Here is a 24,433-nt window from a genome sequence, read left to right as displayed (position 1 = left end):
AATTTTAAAGGCTTATATTTTGTTTTGTTCACTGTATCTTGCTGTTTTCAGTATTTTCTTACATTCACAAAATATCTGACACTTTAAGACAATTCAGAATCATTTAAATTACAATTATTCAATTGCAATTATGAAAACCGTATTTTCATCACATCCTTGCTGATGTCAACGTTTGCGTAACACATAAATAACACGTGCTACATTCAAAAACAAAAATAAACTAAATCCTTTGACCAATTACTGCCTCCACATTAATTAATGTGGAATTGAATATTTTGGGAGTTTTTATCATGTCCTTGATATTTAAGAAGAATTGATGTTCCATAAATTTAATTTAAAATTTAATTAAATCCCTCTTTAATGCACAAATGTTCAGCTAAATAAATGTCCCAAAACATTTAATAACATTGTGAATAAAACTCCCCAAAGAAGGGAGGAAGGTCTTTTTTATTTATTTATTTATTTATTTTACCTCCAATAGATGTAAAAGCTAACTCCCTCATTTGTCCATGAAGGTTTTTTGTTTTTTTTTCCCCAGAAGATTCCAAAACTTCTTTTCTCACTATCTATGAGGCGGACGGGTGTGATTACGTAAAGCCCAAACTGACCGAACAATAACACCTAGATGAATTTCACACCACACCCACACAGCTCAATGTGACACATACAGTACAACCTGCTATACGGCATACATCCACGCAAACACGCCTATTTGTACATGCTTGGTCGAACAACCACCCTTGCACATGAACCTCATGTGGGATGCACTAATTGGCGCCGGATCTCAAGTTTTTGTCTCAGTACAGCTTGGGGTAAGTTTGCTGTGACTCCACTGCTTGTAAAGAGGTCATCATGTGACCCCTTTTTAGCCCATAAACATTCACGCTTGGCGCGCCCTGTGCAAAATGTGCTTCTCTTGCCATGCAGCTGTAAACTCGTCACTACTCAGCACTTTCAAGTGGGTTTGAACAGAAGCAACGCGACTAACAAATGTGCTGTTTGAAAAATGTGATCGTACATTACACTCATTACAGTGCACTCATTGGCTAAAATGAATGTTTACACAACATCACATGGATGGTTTAATGTGATCTCATATGGGGAGTGAATTTTGAATTACAGTTGCATGCAATGGTGCAGAACTGCAATTCATCATGATGAGAAGTGTTTCTTATGATGATTTACTCATCAAATCTGAGCTAAATTGGGTAAACTCAACACACTAAAACTTTTCGTAATTTCATAATAATATAAAAATTATGGGTGTCACAATGAGTGTGTTAATTATGAGTTAATTTAAACTCTTTTTTTTTTTTTAAACACACGATTGGAAAGCCTGTACTGGGGGAATTCCAGTTGCAACGCAGCAGACACATCCACGTCAAAATTTAAGCAGCAATACATTTAAGAATAATGCATATATTTGTGGAGACTGGGGTCAGGTTGTATTTTACAATTTAAAAAAATGCGCAGAATTTCACAAGTTACTTCATGTTAAAGATTAGATAGCTCTGACCTAATATGAAACGAAAAATGCACTGAGCTGTCACCAACGTCTTACAAATGCAATGATGCCATCTAGAGGCCGAAAAATGACCTCAACACAAATCAATATCACACTTAACTCTTTGACTGCCAAAAACGTTAAATAACGTTTAGTAAAATCCTATGGAGGAGTGCCAAAGACGTTAAAAGACGTTTGTTTCAAAACAGAGGTGAAACTAACCATTTTCTATTGTTGATTACTGAAAAACGGAATAAGGTAGAAACAAACTTTTTTTTCTGATGAAAGATGAGAGTCCAATCTTTCATTTGGTAGTATGTGTGTTTCCATAGTCCAAACACATAATTTTCTGTGGACCTTGAAAGATCAGTCAAAATGCTTAAATCGGCTGGCACCCACGGCATCCCTTTTCTGAAAATGTCTGGCAGTCAAAGAGTTCATTTTAACTTATTTTTTTTTATTTTTTATGAACTTACTGTATTAATGACTAAAATATAGCCATATGTCTATTAAACATTTTTTCACTTTTATGTTAACAAGAGTATGCAAACTTATTCTACATTTTATTGTGCATTTAGAACAGATATAAAATTTGTCATGCAAGTAATTACGATAAAAAAAATCTGCCCGACACCCCTAATAAAAATAAAAATAAGAAATCTTTCTGACAGTGTCAATCAAAAGTTGATCTTTGTAAAAGCAGACTTTTTGATACAACTCCTCTATTGGATCTTATTAGATTTTGCAGGTGTGCCCTATATGCCAAGTGTGTAAATATCACTGTAAAATGAATTTTTTTTTTCCGAGGCTATCTTTATTAAATTTCCTGTTAAGTCCTTTCATCTTCTTCCTGTCATCTTTATTCATGTACGTATGTTTGTCTGCGAAACCGCAATTATATGTGCGTCCCAGTCAAATGAGCAGAAATTTGCTCTGCATAAAATGACATGTCACATTTCCGCTGGCAAACGAGGAGCGAGGCGGCCCGGGATAAACAGAGAAGAAGAAGGAGGAGAGGTGGCGGCAGATTCCATGCCACATGGGTGAGAGGGGAGACAGAAGGAAGAGAGCAAGAGGGGGGCGGTGGAGTGAGGGAGGGAGGGGTGTGGGGGACGATGCACAGGAAGCACATTTGTATGCATTTCCTCTCATAACAGGAAGAGGCCAGTGGCTTCCCCTTCACAATGGCTTCGCTTCTGCTTCCCACCTCCTGCCTGCTTCCCTGGGGGAGGCATAGGAGGAGTGGAGAGAGACAGGCACCTAAAACTACTTGTTAGCAAACCAAACAAGGTGCACGCACGCACACATCCATAATCAGTGCGTTTTGGTTTTTGTCATGAGACAAACACTTCTTCCATTGTCAGGGGCCAGGCAGGAAGACACGGGCTTACGCAAAAGGAATACAAGGAGTCCCGGACCTGCTTCTGAACTCTGCCTCACAGCCAAGGAAACAGTTAAGAGGGCCGCTCTGACAAAAAGGGGCTTTGTCCCTCCTATAATATATGCTGTGCTCTTCTCTTTTCAAAACGCCACTTATCGTCATTTTCAGTGTAAGAGGCAGCAGACGGGAGACGTTTTTTTTTCCCCTTCAGAACGTCTGAATCAAGATGCGCTGAATGCAGTGTCCGTGTTGAGTATTTTTCAAAGCTAACACGTGGTTGACTTGTGCATTATGGCCACTCTTGAAACACTACTGTATTTGCGAGATGCAAAGGTTCCCTTTTAAAGATTTTTTAAAATTATAATCCTGTACAACAAGGTAATGGTTGGATGAGTTCCTCCTGTCAGGATTCTTGTTCATGTTGAAAGGCTGGAAATGGAAAGACAGAAAAAAAAAAAGTTGCATTAAAGGCGCCCGAGCTAGCAACCATCATGACAAAAGTAACTTGTCATTTGCTGTCAACTTTTATCGTGGCACCATATCGACATTCATATAGAATTCTAAAAGAATCGGATTTCAACATCTGCTGCAAGTGTGTCACATTCTAATGTTCACACATTCAACTCCATAGCAATCATGTGCTCAGGAATAAGGTGTGACGGGGGGGAAAATGAAGCACGGGGAAGAAACATGAGGGGGAAAAAAGTTGAGCAGTCCAAAGGGGAGTAAAACAATAGGGTGAGAACTTGGTGAGCACTTTACAGGTGAGGTCTTGCGGTGCCGAGCAAAGGTGACACTCACAAAATGGAAGGTGGTAGATGGAAATGAGGGAATTAAAAGGGTGCCGAGGAGGTACCCTGCGGGCCTCATTATTTTCCTGCTGTTAATTTCACCAGCACATGTTCTCACCCTGGCACCATTGATTGGAGTAATAAGGCTTTGTCGTAGGAACACACACCCAAAAAAAAAAAAAACGTCTCTTTTTCTTCTACGTGCCCAAAGGCTTCACTTTGCATCTTCCATGTGTTGTTTGGGGCGGGAAAGCAAGGGAGATGGAGTTATTTCACTTCCTGACACTGATGACCTGCACCATCTTTAACCTTTGGCCTTGCATCCTCCTTGGAACCCTAATGTCTCCATCCCGACACACATACACACACACACACACACAAAGGTGCAAAAAAGTCACCCTGAATTTAGCCCTCCAAGCACACGAGAGAGGCAACACTAATTAAGGCCAATCGCAGTAAATGAGTTACTCCCTAGACTAGCTTTACAGAGATAGATGACGCTGTTTATACTTTGACCAGAAACAACATTATAAACCATTCAATATAAAAGCGGTATCAAAAATTCTGCCTTTAGAAAAATGTTTGACACCATCAGAGAGGTTTAAACATTGTTGTGGGTGCCGAAAGAGAGAGAGGGAGCGAGATAGGGTGTATGGAAAAGTGGAACTACTAGGATTAAACATGACGTTCAAACATTTATATACGTGTAAACATACTTGCAATTTGCTTGCAAATACATTTAAACGTACTTGCAAATGCTTTTAATTATATTTGTAAGTACCTTCGAACGTATTTATATACGTTTGAACGTATTTGAAAATACGTTTACACGTAAATAAATGTTTGAATGTAACTGCAAGTACTTTCAAACGTAATTGCAAATACATTTAAACGTACTTGCAAATGCTTTTAATTATATTTGTAAGTACCTTCGAACGAATGTATATACGTTTGAACGTATTTGAAAATACGTTTACCCGTATATAAATGTTTGAACGCAACTGCAAGTACTTTCAAACGTGCTTGCAAATATGTTATTCGTAAGTACGTTCGGACATATTTCTATGCGTTTAAATGCATTTGTAAGCACGTTAAATGTAATTGAAGGCGAAATGTTAAAAACGTTGCATTTTTTCCCCCATATTGCAACGGGAAGTTAAAAATGCTACTTTTTAGCCTATATTATATGGAAGTCATGCACTGTAGACAGAAAGATGAATCACAAAAAATATTTACTTATTTAATTTTTGAATGTATTGGTATAATGTAGGCCGAATAAAATACAAACTTTTTTTTAATTTGTGGATGCTCAAAAAAAAAAAGTTTTTATGTTCAAACGTACTTGCAAGTACGTTCGAAAGTGCTTGCAATTACGTCGGAAGATATGTATATAATGTTTGAACGTATTAGCCTAAACGTTCGAATGTATTTCTATAAGTTTGAAGGTGTTTGTAAATACGTTGGAATGTACTTAAACGTATTTGCCGGTCAATAACGTTTACTCCACATTAGCAGCTCCATTCTTCCATAAGAGTGACAGAGAGGGCTAATTGAGGTCTCCAAAATAATAGACACCGGCAGAACAATTGATACGGTCTTTCTATTGGATAAATGTAAATTGGGCGAATGGCCATAATGTTGGCTGGCCGTTGTTTTTAGAAGCGAGCTCCTTAAAGAACACATTACATTCACCGTCGATCAAAATGTCTGTCTGAATTATATGCAATGTGTCAAATCTACACACACTCACACCTGTGACCGTACATTGCACGTGTGTCTGCTTTCCGTGTGCAGTCCATGAGGGCTTCTTTCATGTGTCTGAGGCAGGGAGAGGGTCTGAGTGGTCAGGAGGCTCAGAGCCAGGCCTCACACACTGCTGTCCACTGTCCAGAGCTTTGGGCAGCCAGTCAACAACAGGGAGGCCTGGCCCTTCTGCCTCGGCCCTGGGGAAGTGTTTGGGGGGCCCGGGGTGGCAGCCCAAAGTGGCCGCCCAGGGAGAAGACGGGCCCTGTGACCACAGCCAATGCTGCCGTTTTGCAAGACGGGCAGAGAAGCACTGTAGGTGGCATGGTGGTGATGACATCTAAGCAGTTTTTTGTTTTTTTTTGCTGCCAAGAATTAGAGGGGAAGTTTCAATTAGGAGTTTCTGCATTAGGGTCACATGTGTGCTGCACTCAAAGGTATTTTGTATGTTGTCCAAATTCTTGAAACTGATCTACATTCATATGATATGTTCCTTTTAAATGAATTAACAGAGTGGAAGTATGTGAAGAATGTGAGGTTGAAAGCAGCTCTACAAAAAGTCCTCTTGTGTTCTTTGGGCTTGGGCCGGGTGGCATTTTCTCAAGAAGGAAGCGAAAATATGCAAAATTCAACTTCTGCTTTTTTTTTCCTTTTAAGAAGAAGGTTGGAGTTTTTGGTCTGTCTTGTGATGCTGCCTAACGCAGTGATGTCATTCATACATACCATATATGGGATCACACAACACAATCTGCTCCCACTGATCATGTGACGGCAACATTTCACGACATCATTTATTTATCATTCTAGAGATCCAAACAACAAAATCCAGTTGTTTATTGACTATCTCCTTTCCTTGAACTCTTTTCTCCTCTGCATCTCCGTTTCTCTCTCACCCTTGTAAGTAAAGCCCGGATATCTCAGGCATCGATTCCCCTCGGGTGTCCTTCCTGTCTCCCTCTTTCCCTCCTTATCCTCGGGAGCCGGATGGCCTGGTGCATGCGGCGGGCTGAGTCTAAGGTGAGAGAAGGGCTGAGATAACAGCGAGGAGGAAGCCAGGGTGCTGCTGCAACACGATAGCTCCAGTCCTCGTCGGGAACTCGGTGACCTCTCCCGCCGCTTCGGTCGTGCGGTGACGGTGACAAAGCGATGCGCCGCGCTGCTTCGCCTCCTTTTCCAAAGAGCGGATGCTGTGTCATAACCAGGGGACTTACAGGAAGCTTCGTTTTTTGTTTTTTTTTTAATCTCAGGTGCACCCGTTTTCTCATATCCAAGTGTTCGTTGGAATCCCATTCATAGAGGCCGGTCATGACACGGGTCAAAAGGACACCTGCAGCATTGACTAATCGATTCCTCGAGCCGTTTTATTTTTACACAAGAGTGACTCTGCAGATGACTGAGTTGGATACAAAGAAGAACTGAGGAAAGCGTTACTATGTCAGAATTAAGAAAGGCCTGAAGCTGGGCTGAGTGTGTGTGTTTTTGACCTGTGATCCGGGGGGGCCACGCTAGATGCGTATGGATCCAATTTGGAATGTCGGGAAGCTGAAAAAGTGTCAGTGGTCAGTTGGCGCGCAGGAAGTGATCGATTGAGTGCCTCCAGGGCAGCGAGGAAGGAGTGCTCTCTGTTTTTTTTTGACAACCGCGGACCTTAGAGTGGGCACGAATAACAAAGTCCAATTTTTCAAGAAATTTATAGGATTTAAGTGTGTTGCTGGCTTGAAAACATACACAGTATTGTGACACCAAGACATGACATGTCCCGTAGTGAAAATAGAAAAAAATATATAGAGAGAGTTGGGCTCCTAGCTAAAAAGCTAAAACAGATCACACCTGTGAGAATTATTATTTATTAATTTAACCGAGAGCACTGATGGCTCACCTTCTTTCATGTCGTTCATCCCAAAGGTGTTTGCTGGGTTTGAGGTAAAAAATTTTTACACACCAAGCTCAACCAAGCATACCTTTATGGAACATTTTGTGCATTGGGTTTCCCCAACCGTATAAAGAGTTGAAATCAGGGTTGTACGTAATTCAGAACTGAGTTGAGAATGAGCCCAAAATTCCCAGAGATGGGCATTCCGTCAATATTGTCGGAAGATCAGTCAATCCGTCAATAACGGCCACGTGTTTTGTTAAAGATCAACGAATGACGGGAAACTGAAAAATTGACGGGTACGCATTTTCGGAAGTGGGTTTTTAATCCATCAATATAATCGGCAGTCAGTGAATGACGGAATGCACATTTTGATGACGAATGACGGAAACATTGGCAGACGCAGATTCCGCTGAGGAATGCCGACTGCAATGCGATTTGGCTCGAAATAGTGACGGATTGACGGAAGGGGGTCCCGACTGTTGACGACTGACGGATGGCAGAGCCTCAAAATTCATTGACGCGCCACCTCGGTAAATTCCAGTTATAATCTTGAATTTCAAATGATATTGCAAACAGGAATTTCAATTTGATACCATGAATTTCATACAAATATCATTGTTAGAGTAAATAGTTTAACAGTTGTTTGATATGATAGTAGAGCAGCACTGCATTTCCCAGAATACCTTGCTTTAAATCTTTAAAATGACTGCCTGGTATTAGTGCTCGCCCATCCTTATTATCTAGTGCAAACTTAATTGTTAAACCGAATTTGACTGCACAGCAGCACAATCTCTTTGTGCAGAGTTTGCTTTCTCCCGGCCTGCATTCAGCCAGTAATATTCCACTGGCGGTGAGCTGAGCAGGACGGTGTGCGAGGGCCGACGCAGGCCGCTGCGCTCTGTGTGGGCCGCGATACGCAGAATGGAATTGAAGTCTCGAGCATATTCTCACCGGAAGCACCTTTTCCCCCTCAACACAGGCTGGTGAGGTGAGGGAAACAAACCTTGTCATTAGAAGGCAGGAACACTTCACCCCCAAAGCAATAACTCTACTATGCTGGCATCCACTCCCTTGTCCCCCAATTTCATATTGCTCAGACTCCCTTAAGATTTTCATTGTTGAGGGTTGTGTGGGGGTGTAGGGTGCCCCCCCCCTCCCCACCCGCTCTTTCCACTTCGCCCCTCCCCACCCTCATACTCATCCATCCTCCCGTTCCCCAGAGACGTACCTGTCTGTTGCGTTCATCCATAATCCGCGTGATCTGAATCTTTTTCCTCCCCATCGTCCCCGTCGCTTTCTGTCTCTCCTCTTCCCAAAGAACTTTATGCTTGCTTCTCTCTTTTCTTCTTTCCTCTTCTTACTTTGCTCTCCCTCTTGTTTCTCTTTCTCACTCTCTCTCTCACCGGCTTTCTATTTGTTCCAATCAACTCAAAGATTCCAGCATCTGTACCTGCAAGAAAGAGGGAGCAGAGAGGGAGGGGGAGGAGAGGATGAGCATTAAATGAAATGAAATATGGCAAAATACTGAGAGGAATGAAAAAAATATATAAAAGTGGCATCATGGCAGCCACTAGGGAGGGCGAAGAAAGACAAAGAATCTGTCAACAATGTTGTGAGAGTGGCTGTGTTTTTCACTGTCGATATCATGCAAATCAGTTTTTGCTTCTTTTGGTGTCTCTCTCTCTCCTGCACAGACTATGAGAGGAGACAGCGCTGTCAGGATCTCGCCTCGTTCACAGAGAGTTTGACAGTGTTTTGGAAGTGCCGCTAACTTAAACGCTCTAATCACTAGCACTGTAACATTACCTCCAGACTGAGCAAAGCTTTTTACTTCCTCCTGTAAAACTTCACTGTACTGACAGTCAAACTAGCATCCGGCTTACCCCACTTCCACTTGTGCTCCATCCATCATCTCCAAACTGCGAGATAAAGGAATTCCATACTTTTTCTATACCCCTAACCCTGTTCAGGGTCACATGGAGTTGAAGGCTTGACTTATGGTTTACTATGAAAGGTGACCTGAGTTTGGGCATTAAATATATATATATTTTTTTTTTCAATCTTTTTGAGTTTTTGGGAAACTGCACTAACATTTCATTGGTATTGAAGAATGATGTCTCTATCTTTTATGCTGTTGACACCCTGTACTGCTGGTCTGGGAATGAGGTATTGAGTACGGATTGATCCATTGTTTTTTTCTGATAACCGATATTTGAGCCGATATTCATTTGCCGTTAGGGATAAATAAAAAAATTAAAAAAGTAAAAAAAATATTAAAAATATACTTTAAAAAATACAAAAAATATATATATATGGAAATAAAAACAAATAAATAATTAAATACATACATTCATATAAGTAAAAAATAAATGTAAAAATAAAACAACAAGATAAAAAAATAAATGTAAAAATAAATGTGGAAATAGATAAAAAAATTAATTAAATATCAAATAAAAACACTATGCTCTCATATTAATATATATTTATAATATTGCATTGTATTTTTTTGTTTTGTTTCCACTTATTTATATTTTTTGTATTTATTTGATTGAATTTTTTTTTTTTGCGTTTTGGTCCTACATATATTTTGGTATCAACATTTTGTACAGTACAAACCTCAACACAAATTCCTTTAAGCATATGTTTGTTTAACATTTATTTTAATCTTTGACAATAGACATATTTGTTTTAAAGTTCCAACAAACTAAAGTGGAAAGTTAAATCAATACTTTAAAAAGTAGCTAACTAAAGTTTTCTAAAATTATTGATGGATTACGATTTCTAAAATTTCGGTTTTACTGAAATGTTAATCTCTCACTTATCTTTGATTTTAGTTTAAAAAAAAAAGAAAAAGTTCCAAGCATTTTGACTCTGATGCAGCGCCAACATAACAAATTGATCTCTTATCAGCTGATGCCGATATGTTTCAAAAGTCTATCCTTAGTATTGAGTGGGGTTAACCCCATGCCATCGGTGCAAAAGTCATTTTAGTGAACCACTCCACTATCGGTGGCAAAGCTGAAAGAATTCAGACGGGGAATTCAACTCTGCCTTGTCTCATTCTGGCTCAAGACATAAAAGGCAAAATAAGACAAATGTTGAATATTTGAAACATCTGGGAAAATGTTTTTGGAGGCAGCATTCAAACAAAATTCCAGCATGAATTTGGATATCAATCTGCATATTCCTGTCTTTGTGCACGAGGCTTTGTGTGTGTACTTATTCTTGGTCAAAAGCCGCCGAGCTGGCCTTTGTGTTGTGCGCGCCCCAAAAAGTTTGCGTGAGTGTGCATGTGTGTGTTCTTTATTTGAGCTTGGCTAAGCCCGAGCTTCGGCGCATCTCTCTGGAGGTGCTTAAGTAGGCCAACCCAATCTATCCAAGGGAGGAGCACAAGAACTGTTGTTGTGTTTTCTTTTGACAGTAGAGGTGATAACGTCCCTCGTTATGCAAATGAGCATCCCATTATTTAAGCTCAGTGCAATGCAGGGAAGCTGTCAGTGCCATCACATAAAAATAAAAAAATAAAAATCCTCCATCTACCCGGCCTTTTTTCTCCATCTTCTCTTTCTTCTCTCCTTTCTGAACCAGATTTCCGGCACCTGGCAGCACGAGCGTCAGACATTGATGTGGAAGACGACACCGCTTCACCAAAAGACATGACAGTCTCTCTCTCTCTATCACTCTTTCTCTCTTCTCTCAAGAACCCTTGCTCTCTTCCTCGCTCTTCTCACATTCTCCTCTTTGCGCACACACATGCACACACTGTACTGCACTTCCTTTACCCCCTCCTCTTTTCTCCTCATCTCCCCCTAACCCGAATCCATGTATTTATTGAGTAACATGCATGAGAAAGCAGAAGAATGCTTTAAACCCCCGAGGTGAACACAGCACACGGCTATGCACTTGACCTCTTTTTTTTTCCACTAGTAGGACATTGATAATGAAAATATGCAATAGGGACACCCATCAAGGCCTGCACAGTTTTACACGCAACATACGACACTGTAGTTTTCAGGGTTGCAGAACTACAGTATATGCCATCATACAGAGGGTTGACAATTACTTGTGTTAATTGATGGAGATAATCAGGTCACCGAATATGTTTAACTGCAAATCACAAAGTGGACGATAAAATAGAGATGTTCAATACCACTTTTTTTCATGAATACTCAAACTTTAAGTAGTCAGTGATACTGATGCCAAGTACCGATACCACTAGTACTAGTTTTGATACTTAAAATTTCCTTAAAAAAACATTCCTTAAAAAAAAAAAAAACAATGACAGATAATTTTTTAATAAATACATACATATCTGAATATAGCATTTTTTTTTGAATTGCATGAAATTAATGGCGATTTTTGATTTTTCAATTTTCTAGTTCCTGATCGTAAAACTGCCCATGAGCCGATACCTTGGAGTAAGGTTGGAGTATCAGCCCGATACCGATAACTGGTATCGGTACTCACCCATCCCGAATATAAAGAATTGTTAAACTGACACATATTAGACATAAAATAAACAAAAAAGAGAAAACTTTTTTTTAAATTATATTGCTTCGTTTCATTTTTCATCTGTTTGCTACCCTCTTTTTATGTCCCACACCTTTGGAAAATGCTCAATATATAATCAATCAGATGTTCACACTACCATTCACGTCGAACAAAAGTTTACATTCATGGTTAAGAACAACTGCAGTAAAACATGCAGGTGTACCTAATGAAATGTCCTGCAGGTTGAGTTTAGTACAAGGATGCATGCATGCCACCACATTGATTAAATATCTTATAAATATTGATTATGTTATATTATTATTATTTTTAGGGAGTAAAAACAAAGAAAGAAGTAGGTACCGATATTTATTTCAAGGTTTTGGTCCTCATAACGGCGAAGGATGCTTGTGGCCGTTTTACGATCAAGAATTAGAAATAAAAAAATAGAAGAGAAAACTAATTTTAATTAATTTAATGCATTGATAAGGAAAAATGCTATTTTGGTGTATATATAGGTCTCTTGTATGTACCATTTTTTTTGGGGGGGGGTGGTGTTATGTATCAAATGTACTAGTGGCATCAATAGTTATCGGTACGGAAAAAAAGTGGTATCGAACATCTAAAAAAAAAAAAAAAGAAAGTAACAATAAATACCAACAACATGCATCTGATAGCCTGTAAACCTCAAAACATGAGAACTGGGATGCACATACAAAGCATATTTGGCAGTCGGGGGAAATAATAATAAGATCTAAAATAACTCTGGCAGTTCTGAGAAGCCTTTCCAGAACATTTTTGTGCAAACACGCCCATCCTTAAAGACAGAAAAAACAAAGAGATGCCCTCTGGAAGAAAACAAAGAGGGATGTTGTCAGACAAACGGGGATTACAAGCCAACTAAGACGCTTGGCACAAGAAAGCCAGACAAGCGTATCAATCAAGCCAGCAGTGTACCTCAATCACACGCTGACAGCATCATCCCCTCCCAGCCTTTGTAGTCAACACTCGCCAGCTCGGGCAGGGCTCCAAAAAGCCAGGGGTTACTTCGATGATCCCTGCCTCCTGGCCTTTACCACCTCCTCCTCAATCCTCCCAAAGCACTCGTGAGCAGAGCTGAACCTCTCAATGTCAACACCCGCTGGGGCAACACCTTAGGCCTTACGTAACATTAAGACAAAGCCCGTGTCCTGAACATTTAATCCCTGCTTTTGGCTCCCTGTGCTAGCCATGCAGCACTCCCCGAGGAGAAGCCGTGTGAGAGCCCCCCTCCTTTAATCCCGACCACCAGCACCTCCTCCTCTCATCCCTTCTCACTTTCACCACCTTTACCTCCTCCTACACATCACCGCAAGCTCCCCTACCCCCCCTCACCCCCCTCCCTTACACCTGCCCCCGTCCCATATGAGTGCCAGGCCGCTCCTGGATATGCGCACGTTGCCCAACCATTGCATCTCCTCCTCCGCCTCCCCTTGTGGTGGGTACAGAGCATCAGTTAACAGATTACCAAGCGAATTGCTCAATCCAATTTGACCTGAGCCTGACGCGCCACGGTGGCGATATGGAAGGGTAACGCTGGGGGAACAAGCGGCGCTTAGTGAGCGAGGTCACGTGGCACACGGCGGTAATCCTCTGGAGGAATTTTTCACAAGGGACCTCTGACCTCGGGAGGGTACGTGAGGTGAGCAAAGGGAGTGAAAAATAGACCTTAATGCAGTTGACTTAAAGTAAAGTTAGGCACGGAACTCATCCTGGCGAATAATAGGAGTCGGCATTGGCATCATGAAGACAGAAGGACAACAGTTGCTCCTTTCCATTCCGTCTTCAATTCCGCTTATCCGGGGTCGGGTCACGGGGGCAGCAGCTTTAGCAGGGAAGCCCAGACTTCCCTCTCCCCAGCCACTTCACCCAGCTCCTCCGACGGGATCCCAAGGCGTTCCCAGGCCAGCCGAGAGACGTAGACTCTCCAGCGTGTCCTGGGTCGTCCCCGGGGCCTCCCGCCGGTAGAACATGCCCGGAACACCTACCCAGGGAGGCGTCCAGGAGGCATCCGAACCAGATGCCCGAGCCACCTCAACTGGTTCCTCTCAACGTGGAGGAGTAACAGTTGCTCCTCTGCTTGTTTAATATCATGGCTCCGTGGACTTGAAGCCGGACAGGTGACAATTGAGACGGGTGGCGGACACATTCCACATGCATACAGTCCATACAAGAAGGAAATAGAGTGCGGCAAAAAGAGGGATCTTTTGAACAGGCACCAGGCCTCTCCGGGGGGAGGGGAAGCGCTGTAGCCGTGACCCTCCCATCTGTTAAGCAGACGGACAGAGAGAGCCAACCAGAGAGAGAGAGATGAAGGTTGGGGGAGGATGGGAGAGTTGGAGAGTGAAATTCAGCACATAGATCTAATGAGCGCTCTTTCTCTCGGCGTCTCCGAAGTGGGAGCTGAGAGGGCGATGAGAACATGAACACTCCGGTGTGCACCACAAGGCTCGATTCTAGGTCACCTCTCTCCCAAGCGTTTAGTCGCTAAAAACTAATACGCAGCACTCGGTGCTTTTTCACATTCTAACAGAATAAATGTGGCCCGAGTTTGGGCTTGTACACTTTGTGAAGAACTCATGAGCAACAGCACTCTGGGTCCACCAGTGGTGGTTTAGTTGTGTTAAAAGTGGAGTTTGAACAAAATCACGTTTTATCATATTCCAGTACTACTACAGTTCCTTAATTTTAGGCGGATCGGTGATCCCACCAATCAAAGTCAGCCACCGTCCTCTTCTGGAGCGAATGGACTAATAGACTTTTCGGGGGGGGGGGGGGGGGGGGTTCATGCGGTAAAGACAACCTGTTCATATTGTTCAATGTTTTACAATAAAGCATGATTGGAACATTGAAGGTGTATGCAGTTGGTTGTGAAATTGGGTTAAAAAAAAAAACAGGATTGGCAAGTTAGGCTTTTTAAAGATTGGGGATCGGCCAGACAATTGTGATCAATTAAAATGACAAATTACATCTGTGTACCACATTTTCATCATGAGCAACCAATTTTAAATTAACTCTTTGACTGCCAGACGTTTTCAGAAAAGGGATGCCGTGGGTGCCAGCCGATTTAAGCATTTTTGACTGATCTTCCAAGGTCCACAGAAAATTATGTGTTTGAACTATGGAAACACACATACTACCAAATGAAAGATTGGACTCTCATCTTTCATCAGAAAAAAAAGTTTGTTTCTACCTTATTCCGTTTTTCAGTAATCAACAATAGAAAATGGTTAGTTTCACCTCTGTTTTGAAACAAACGTCTTTTAACGTCTTTGGCACTCCTCCATAGGATTTTACTAAACGTTATTTAACGTTTTTGGCAGTCAAAGAGTTAATGGGGAAAAAAAAAAACTCCAAGCGGGTAACAGTTTTATAAGTAACACTGTTACAAAAGTCATGCTAACAACATAACGTTAATGGCTAATTTTGGCTTGTTGACAGTGCACATTATGAAGGCTGTAGAGTCTATGTCTGAAGTGAGGCAACATTCTAATCTTGCTAACAGTTTTAAAACTGCTAACTCCCTTTTGAACTATATTCCCTTTAAAGTGGACTATTTAAAGTAGCTCTTTATATGATTATCAAATTCACCAAAACATTCATTTGAAATCTTACTAACTTCTAAGCAGGAAGAAGCTTTAGGAACTCAAGTTCCAGTAAAACACATTGCACAAAACCATCCACAGATTTATTTCTGCATTCAGAGAATTGTGCGGAGGAAAAATGTTGAAACCGAAAGACGCTTTTGTATCATGCAACATTTCCGTAAATCTGCTGAGTGGGGTATTCTTGAATTCTAAATTCTCAACACGTTACAGCGTATAGCAAATTGGGGAAGATGATTTATCATGACAGCATCGGTGATGTTTTTCTAAGAAAAGCCCACCTCAGTAGCAAAAGGTCTCAGGCTCGCCGTACTGTACATCTGCAACACATTTAGTAATAGTATGTGTCCTGAAATATATACGCATATGTCTGTATAAATATATATACATTTATGTATATATTGCCAGTATCCCCTTATCCTCTAAGGAAATGTGGTTATAAGGATTTGAAATAACATATTACGCTACAGTAAGTAAACCTTTTAGGAGGTGTATGGTACATTAAATAAACGTGCTGGCTTTTTAAATAAACTCTCATTTCCTTGAAGAGGAGGCAAAGAAAAAAAAAGGTGCTTTTAAATCATTTTCCAAATACAATTTAAATGTTCTGTGCTCACTAGATCTTCTCTGCCAAACTTTTCTCGTTCCTTTCCGGGTTTCCTCCTTTGTGTGTCTGTTGCATCTCTTGTCCGGACGTCAGTTTACATGTGGATTTTGTTGTAGCGCACGTGCATGCGTTTCGGAGTAGTAATACGCAGTGCACTTGGCACACGTGGTGAACTCCGAGGATTGATGCAGACGCAGCAGCAGAAATGAGAGGATCCGGCGAGTCAATGGCTCGCGCAGCATGGGAGCGAGGAGGGAAAAAACGTAGCGAGTCTCATTGTGCCTCTAATGTCATTAGCGGCGGTGACTCGTCTATGTGGGACGTAGCGTTTGCCGTCTGTCACGGCGAGATAGGTAGGGGTGACGAATGGCTAGCGCTACTACTTCTACCTCCTCTATTTTTTTTGTAACGTCTCTATCTTCTCCTAGTGACCCGAAGCTGGGTGGTAGCCCACGCGTAGGTGGGCCTCTGTGGCTTTGAATCGCTGCTGATATTAGGGCTAATTTAGCATGTTAGCGGCTAAAGAGATTAGCAACATGTACACCCGGGGATTAGCGTGATAGCAGCGGATCATCTTATAATGTGTTCATTCTCCTCAGTGAAGGTTTGAGCTAAACCTGAATTTGAATGTTTGTGTGCGCGTGTGTGCGTTCTTATAAGTGTGTTGCAAGATATTGGAATATATTCTCGCTTGTCTCTTTCTATTAGCTCATGATCTATTTTGATCATTAGCAAGACAGCAACGGTTTCATGCGTCTCCTATTGTCGATCTCCATGTAGCTTAGAAGCGGGACATCTGTCTATTGAAAATGGCTTTTATTTACATACTGCTATACTCTTAACTGGGACTGACATCATGGACAAAAAAAAAAAGAGGACCATCAGAAGTATCTGCTCAAGTGCTGAACTCTCCTCGACACCTCTGGCTCAAGCAATTGTTCAAATTCAGCATGAAATGTAATTGATTGTCATCCTACTGAGACTCCTCCAGCAATGTTTCCCTTCTTGTGCCTCACTATGTCAAGCCCAAGAAGGTTTCAGAGGCCAGAAAGACAGGAAAGATCATGGAAGGATGTGACATCAGCGGCCCAAGACAATCAAAGTTGCTTCCTTTCCTAAATCTCTTCAAACCAAAACGACATGTACGCGTCTCCGCGTGAGATAGAGAAGCAGTCGAGCTTTGCGAATGCGGATTACCAGACCTCATGTTGACTTCCCCATACGTTATTTTAAGTCTTTTGCTAAAAATATTTCCATGAAGCAACTGCATGCTATTGTGAAAACACTAACATGGAACCTCGATGCAAATGCTGAGCAATTCTGTTTCTTTTTTTTCTCTCTCCTATTGGCCATAAATAGAACGCTTACAAGGAAGTGATGATATCAAAAAGATCAGAGCAGACGTAGTTGGAGTCGCCCGTGTGAACACAAGATGAGATCACAGCATCGAAACTAACAATTCGTTAGGATCATCCTACCATGTGTTAGGAAATTGAGTATTCTAACATCGGGGTGGGGAACCTACAGCCTGTGTGTCATATGTGGTCAGAGAGAGAATTTGATATGGCCGGCCACACAATTCTAAACCCAAATAAAACATCAGATGAAGTTTTATGAAAAGTCCAAAAATATGTAAGCCACAAATGCTTATTATAAACACATATGGAAGTGTGGAACTGCCGTTGTGGAGTAAATATTTTGGGACTGGCGAGTACGTTCAAACGTATTAGTGAGTACGTTCAAGCGTATTTGAATGCGTTCGAACGTACTCGCAGATACGTTCAAACATAATTGCAAGTACGTTCGAACATACTAGTAAATACGGTCGAACGTACTCGTAGGCTAAATGCTACAAACAGAACATTTTCCCATAATGCCACGGGGTATCACTTGCGCAAGTCAATACCCCATTGCATTATGGGAAAAAAATGCCAAACATAAATCATGCCCTGCAGACATAACAATAAATCATAAAATTTACCAATAACCAATGTATTTTTACTTAATTTTCAAACATATTAGTATAATTAGTGATGCACCGAATATTCAAAATTTTTGGGCCGAAAATGGCAAAAATGTGCATGATTCAAGCCGAAAGAATATGGCCGAAAGAGGATGTTTGTGGTGACGCAAGTAAAAACAAAAACAAAAAACGCTGCAAGCAAGCGTCTTTTGGAATTAAACACCAAACACGGGAGTGAGTGTTCTCCTTGCTGCCGTTTTATGAGCACCTGATGCGAAGTACTTTACATTGACTGTAAAGTGCGATTACACCGCCAGAAAATGCTCAGTTGCTTACCCCGCGTTTGGTGTTTAATGTACCATTCGCCACATGGTGTGAACGCATTTCAATTTATATTGTGCTTTGTTAAAATGCCCGTGTTAAATAGGCCTAAATATTTTACAATAATATTCTAATTTTAATTAATTATAATAAATGCAATGATAATAAAAAAAAATGGCATAATTTTTTTGCGGCGTTTCTTTTTTCGGCCAAGCATTTCTCATTTTCGGTTTCGGCCCAAAATTTCATTTTGGTGCATCCCTAAGTATAATGTTGGCCAAATCCTTTAAAAAAAAAAAAAAAGTGTGCTTTTTTTTATGCACGCATGCACATGTGGCATTATAGGAAAATATGCTATGTTTGTAGCTTATGGCAGTTCCACATTTCCGTAAACATACATATACGAAGAAATCACTTTTTTAATTATTGGCCCGTATCAGCAATTTATTTTCAGTTGCTTGGATATTTAAGAGCCGTGTGTATGAAGACGTGTGTCGTTCGGAAATGTGAACCTTCATGTGGCCAGCTGTGGATCTCACTCAGCAGCAACAAACAGTAGGCCACCAAAGCCACCGTGTAGACAGGTAGTCATCCGTCAGAGGCAATGGCGAGACAGGTGAGAGCCATCTTTCCATATAGCCTAGTGCTGACTTCCCCAAGGACGCGGTGACTTGACACAATGCGTCAGCCCCTTCTCTGAAAGCAGGCCAAGGGCTGTAAAAGCCACAGCTGCTGGGCCAAAGGCAGACGTGCCAAAGGACACACACGTGGAAGTGATGGGGGGGGGGGATTCAAATGTGAAATCATCAACTTAATGTGTGTTCTAATGAAAGTAGAAGAAGAAAAGAGTCATTATTGGCCAGGCTGATTAGTGACGCCGATATTATGTATTGGCATCAGCCTTTTCATGTCGTCATTGGCCAAAAACAGACCAATTAGTTATTTTGATGCTGCATCAGAGTCGAAATGTTCAGAGTGTTGCATAAAAATAAAGATAAGTGGAAAGCTTAACATTTCAGTTATATTGAGTTTAGATTTTTTTTATTAATCTTAGAAAACTTTAGGGATCCATTTATTTGTTAAAGTATTCATATAACAAAAATGACCCTTTAAGACGTTTGAACAAAGTATTGAAGTTTGCAAAATTATTTAACTTCATTTAACTGCAGATAAATGAATATCGGCTCTAAATATCGGTTGTCGGACTCCTTGGTTACTAATAATCAACATCAGTATTGACTCTGAAGAAGAAAAAAAAAGAATCCGTCTATCCCTACTTTGTTTGTTTTATAACTAGAATTGCATGTTGTAGACTTTTGCAAATCAGGTGCTTTAGACTGTGACTCGGTCAAAACGCTCAACTCATCACACGATAAGAAAAAAAAAGGAGTCAGACAAGCTAGCAAATAAAAAAAAACTGAGTAAAAAAGAAAACAAACACACATGATTGCTGAGGCTCTTCAAAAAGGGGAACAGGTCAAATAATGAGAAAATGCTACAACTACCAAGAAAAAGAAAGCGGTTTAAGGTTTATGCACCGCACACACTGATTTTGGTTACGTTCACACGGACTTAAAATGTCATTAGCATGCCAGGCCAGTCATTAACAATGTTTTTGTAATTCAGGAGCACCAAAAGCTTGTCCTCATGGATCTCATTTTAAAACATGCTTTTAAAAACTTTCCAAATGTATTGCTCTAAAAGTCTGTTTTCACATAAACAAATACTCTTCCTTTTTTCTTTTTCTTTTTTTAATTTGTGTGTCAAGTGCTACAGACCGATGGCGTAAGTTGAAGTCCAGCAGCATGACCGCGGTTTCTTTACCTCTTCCTCTCTTTCTTTCACTCCCACCTTCCTGTCATTGTTAGGTCATTTACTCATGTTCTAGGTCACCTCCTCAAATCAAGACGAAGAATGCTAGCAAAAGCTGAGTACGAAGAGCTGGTCTCCAACACCAAACACACGTGCACCTCCTCAACTCACGGTACCGGACGGTGTGGCCACCTTTGTACACAGGCATTCAATCTCTACTTAGTCTATTTGTGTTACAAAAAACAACAATAAAATGAACAACTAATGCAGTTACCGCTCGGCGAGACAAACCGACACCCCCCCGCCCCCACAAGAACAGCCGCGAGTCACGTCGCTTACAATACAAAGCACTGACATATTCACCCAATTACGTTCTCTGCCGACTACAACAATGTCTTTGTCGTCTTCGACGGTGGGAAGTGAAGCAACGAGAGAGGTGAGAGCCGTACAGACCCGAGCCCGTGACCCCCCTCTTCTGATACCCCCACCTCTTCAACCGAGCACCGTATCAACACTAGACATTGCGGTGAGGGTGATGATTTCATCACACCCCCAGCCCTGACTCCTCCTGGCTGCCACAGTCTCCTAATCACCCTAATTAAAAGCTTTGTTCATTTAGAAATCTCTGATGACAATTTGTTTCACTCCCCCCCTACAGCAGTGGTAGCTGTGAAGAGAGGAGAATTAAATTTGATCTTCTGACAGCAATTATTAAATGCTCCCTCCTGGCCTCAATTAAGGCCCGCAGGCTAATGCTAACACGGCTAACCTTCATGCAGCCACGAGGTGCACGTCCCTTTTTCCATCAGCGGCTTCATTTCGTCACCTCTTTCTGCACGAGGGGGGGGGGCATGTGTGCCACCACCAAGGAAAGACACACTGCTTTGAGGCAGTGGTCTAGTTTGCATGGTGGCCAATGGGAAGGATAAGATGTTAAGGGTTTCCCTTTTTGGTTATTTGTGGTAACTACATCAGTAAGTTGGCAATGGCAGGTCTACTGGGAAGTTTCCCCTATTACTTACATAATCATCAAGTTTGGCCTCGACAATAACATGACATTACGAATGGTTGAAATATGATCACATTGCGTATGATAATTAGGGGTGGGAATCTTTGACTGTCTCACGATTGGATTGGATTCAGATTTTTGGGGTCTGTGAATCAATTCAGAACGATTTTTGATTCAAAATGATTTGATTGACAATGATTTCTGCTTCAATTTATAGATGTGCAAAGAATTATCATGATCTACTCCGGACTGACTTGCTAATGCTAATTAGCATGCTACTCGTGGCACTTTTATCATTCAAAAGAACGGCTTGTCATACAAAACGCTTCAGGAATGTACAGTATACAGAGAAGCATGTTTATATTACTCACTGGCATATGCTCTTCCTACACTGCAAAAATAAATACAAAATGATTGGCATAATTTGATCGTGACTTTTTCCTTCTACTCTCTAATGTGGTTACAAATTTAACAGTGTATCAAAACGCGCGGAACCACACTGCCCTAAGTGGCCAAATCGTGTACAAGATGAACAGCGCTCCCAATAAAGGTGCACACAAACAAGGGCGAGACAGTAGAAAATAATTTCAATAAAATAAGATTTTTGGACATTTAAAATCAAATCTGAATCGTACTAAATGAGAATCGATATTTTGGCACACTCCTAATGATAATGGACATTTAGCAACAACAATCAATGCCAGCTGAAATGTTAACTGTGTTTGAATGACATTGGTTGAAAGATTCCATTTTTTTAGTATAGAATAGATTAGGCCTATTCATAAATATTACTCCCACTGAAACAAGTAACAAGGTTTGATAATAAGAGTCTGACTTTTGAATATTATCCAAGGCTAATTTTATCACTTGTTGGCAACTATTGTGGCAAAATTGAACATTTCCAGAAGCGCGTGACCTTATTTTACGACAGGGCTCCAACATAAATAGTGATCCATACACTCTAAAAACAGTTGGGTCAAAAGTAACCCAATTACGGATCAAAAATGGACCGATCCATTCTATGGGTCAATTTGACCCAACTTCCTGGGTTGTTTTATACAAAATGACCCGATTTTTTAACCCAAGTAAAGGATCTGACCAATATTTAGGAGTTGTTTTAGGCTGAAAGACCCATTTCTTGACTCAATGTTGGGTCAAATTGACCAAAGTAGAGGATCGGTCCATTTTTGACCCAACTGTTTTTAGAGTGTAAGATGGTTATACTTTCATGTTCTAAATTTTACATTTAATTAAAAAAAAAAAATCCTGCTAAACTGTCATGTAGCAGGCTGTGACAAGTGGCAGTCACAGGGTGGGTGCGATTTGCGCAGAAGTCGACGGTTGCACACTTCAACAAGGATGCCCTTCATACTGTAGATACGACCTTCTGTTTTTTTTTTTTCCCTCGGTCCCTTTGCTCTACTCGGAAACCAAGTAACCTAGATTGTAACGTATCAAGAGGGGAATGGTGAGACAGGACGTAAGGGAGTACATGAGATTGAGAGCTGGTGATTCAAATCAAAAACAGAACAGGACAGAAAGGCTTGCTTTTGACTTTTTTCTTATTGACAATTGTGAGTATTGCGTGCATCATTAAACGCAGATCGTGGCGCTGCTAGTGTTTGTTTAAGCAAGGCTGGTGTTATGTTTCCAGGCGTTGTCTCTTCCCCACACAAACACGCGCACACACATTGTAAACTTAATACACGGGCAGCAAACTCTGAATTCTTAATTAATGCCACTCATACTCTTTTGTTCCAATCAAAAATGGACCATTTAAGACAGCAAACGGCACATTTTGAAGTTTTTCTACACGTCCCTCCAGTTGGAGCCGTGCTTCACAGTTCTCATATGGGGGGGGGGGGGTAGCTGGGTGTGTGTGTGAGGAGAAAGGTTGTCTGGAGTGTGGCGGGCGTGTGGTGGCATGACGGCACCTACAGATGAGCCTCTGTTTAGGGGAGTGGCCCCCACCGAGGCCCGAGCCCAACCCAAGCCTCTCATTACCCGCTCCTTTTTGGAGTGGTTAAGGAGGAGGAGGAATGGGGGGGGGGTTACTGGCGAGGGACTGGCAGCACCAGCGTCCTCCACTCCCTGCGACCTCATCAAAGCGAGCGCTCGTAATTTGTCACAGAAAGCAGCCAATTAACATATGTTAAGGAGGAGGGAGGATGAGGAGATGGGAGGAGGGGACGGCGGGTAAAAAAAAAAAGAAGAAAAAAAGATAGCTTATGATTAAAGAGCCTGCACAGCTGCATGGAATCAAGATGGCAAAGGGAAGGTTTGAAAGAGACCTCAGAGCTAGTAATCTGATAAAGCTTACTGTTACTTCAGAAAAGGGGGGGGGGGGGGTGCAAGAGGAGAATGAACTAATGCAGACAAACAAATATCAAATTACCGCCGCAAGGCTACGAGCTTTGGCAGAGTGCCTCGGGCTCACTATGTGGCTACAGTGCAGGCCACTGTATCACATGGACCCCTCGCCCGCCCACCCCACGCCCTGCTGTTTGACCACGCTCTATTTTTAGCTCCACTCACACCATTGTGTCTGACCATAATGCTAAAACTGCCAAGAATGTGTTCCCATTGGCTTATTTTCACAATAACATTTGAACGGCAAGTGCACGGTGACGTCTTATTTTATTGTTTTGCTCACCAAGACTTAGACAAGTTACATTTATTCTAGTTTGTTTGTCTATAAATTTCCGTCCACCCCCAATGTTTGTTTTTTATCGTGCTCTGTGACATTCTTTACACGTGTGTGTCTGAATGTTATTGTCGATGTTGTCGGAATATCTTATATGATAGTTTGCCTTGTTGGAGCGCGCTGGCAGGTTGAATGCATTAGCAGAGCACGACGATGCCGTTCTGTTATCTGCCGTCTCGCTGCCACGCCTGCGCCTCGTCTCCTCGGCAGAGACTGATCACATGAGGCTGACAAGCCAGTTTGGGTTGCAGTCTGGAGCCACATTCTTCGCTATGTGGGATCCAGTGGCGCAGATGGGATTTGGAACTGTATATATATAAATATATATATATTGTATATAAATTTCAATTGAGCTATTGTTGAGCTCATGTCAAGCATTATCTAGCCAAGGAAAGCAAAGTTTAAAAAACACTGACTGAATACAGTATTATTGTTCCTTCTATCTTTCACATTGAGCAAACAACAATTTTTTTATTTATTTCTATTTTTTTACGCTGAAGACTCACGGTGTGTTCAATTGGAATTTAGACCTCTAATAACGACTGTAGCCAGAGTTGCGTACTCTTAGCGATTCCCAGCCTTTTAAATGC

At 41.3% G+C, this 24,433-nt stretch overlaps 1 protein-coding gene across 8 annotated transcripts in view; it reads right to left on the bottom strand.

The window, feature by feature from the left end:
- Window positions 1-24,433, bottom strand: part of mef2cb (myocyte enhancer factor 2cb) — a 92,700-nt gene that overhangs the window by 43,277 nt on the left and 24,990 nt on the right. For all 8 annotated transcript variants that reach the window (XM_077561363.1, XM_077561369.1, XM_077561367.1 and 5 more), the window contains one exon: window positions 8,524-8,745. In XM_077561363.1, the coding sequence (XP_077417489.1) occupies window positions 8,524-8,577 (54 nt within the window). In that variant the 5' untranslated portion in view covers window positions 8,578-8,745. The remainder of the gene's footprint in view (window positions 1-8,523; window positions 8,746-24,433) is intronic.

The sequence above is a fragment of the Vanacampus margaritifer genome, chromosome 3 (assembly GCF_051991255.1).
Source record: "Vanacampus margaritifer isolate UIUO_Vmar chromosome 3, RoL_Vmar_1.0, whole genome shotgun sequence".
NCBI lineage: Eukaryota > Metazoa > Chordata > Actinopteri > Syngnathiformes > Syngnathidae > Vanacampus > Vanacampus margaritifer.
This window is presented reverse-complemented; position numbering and strand designations above follow the sequence as displayed.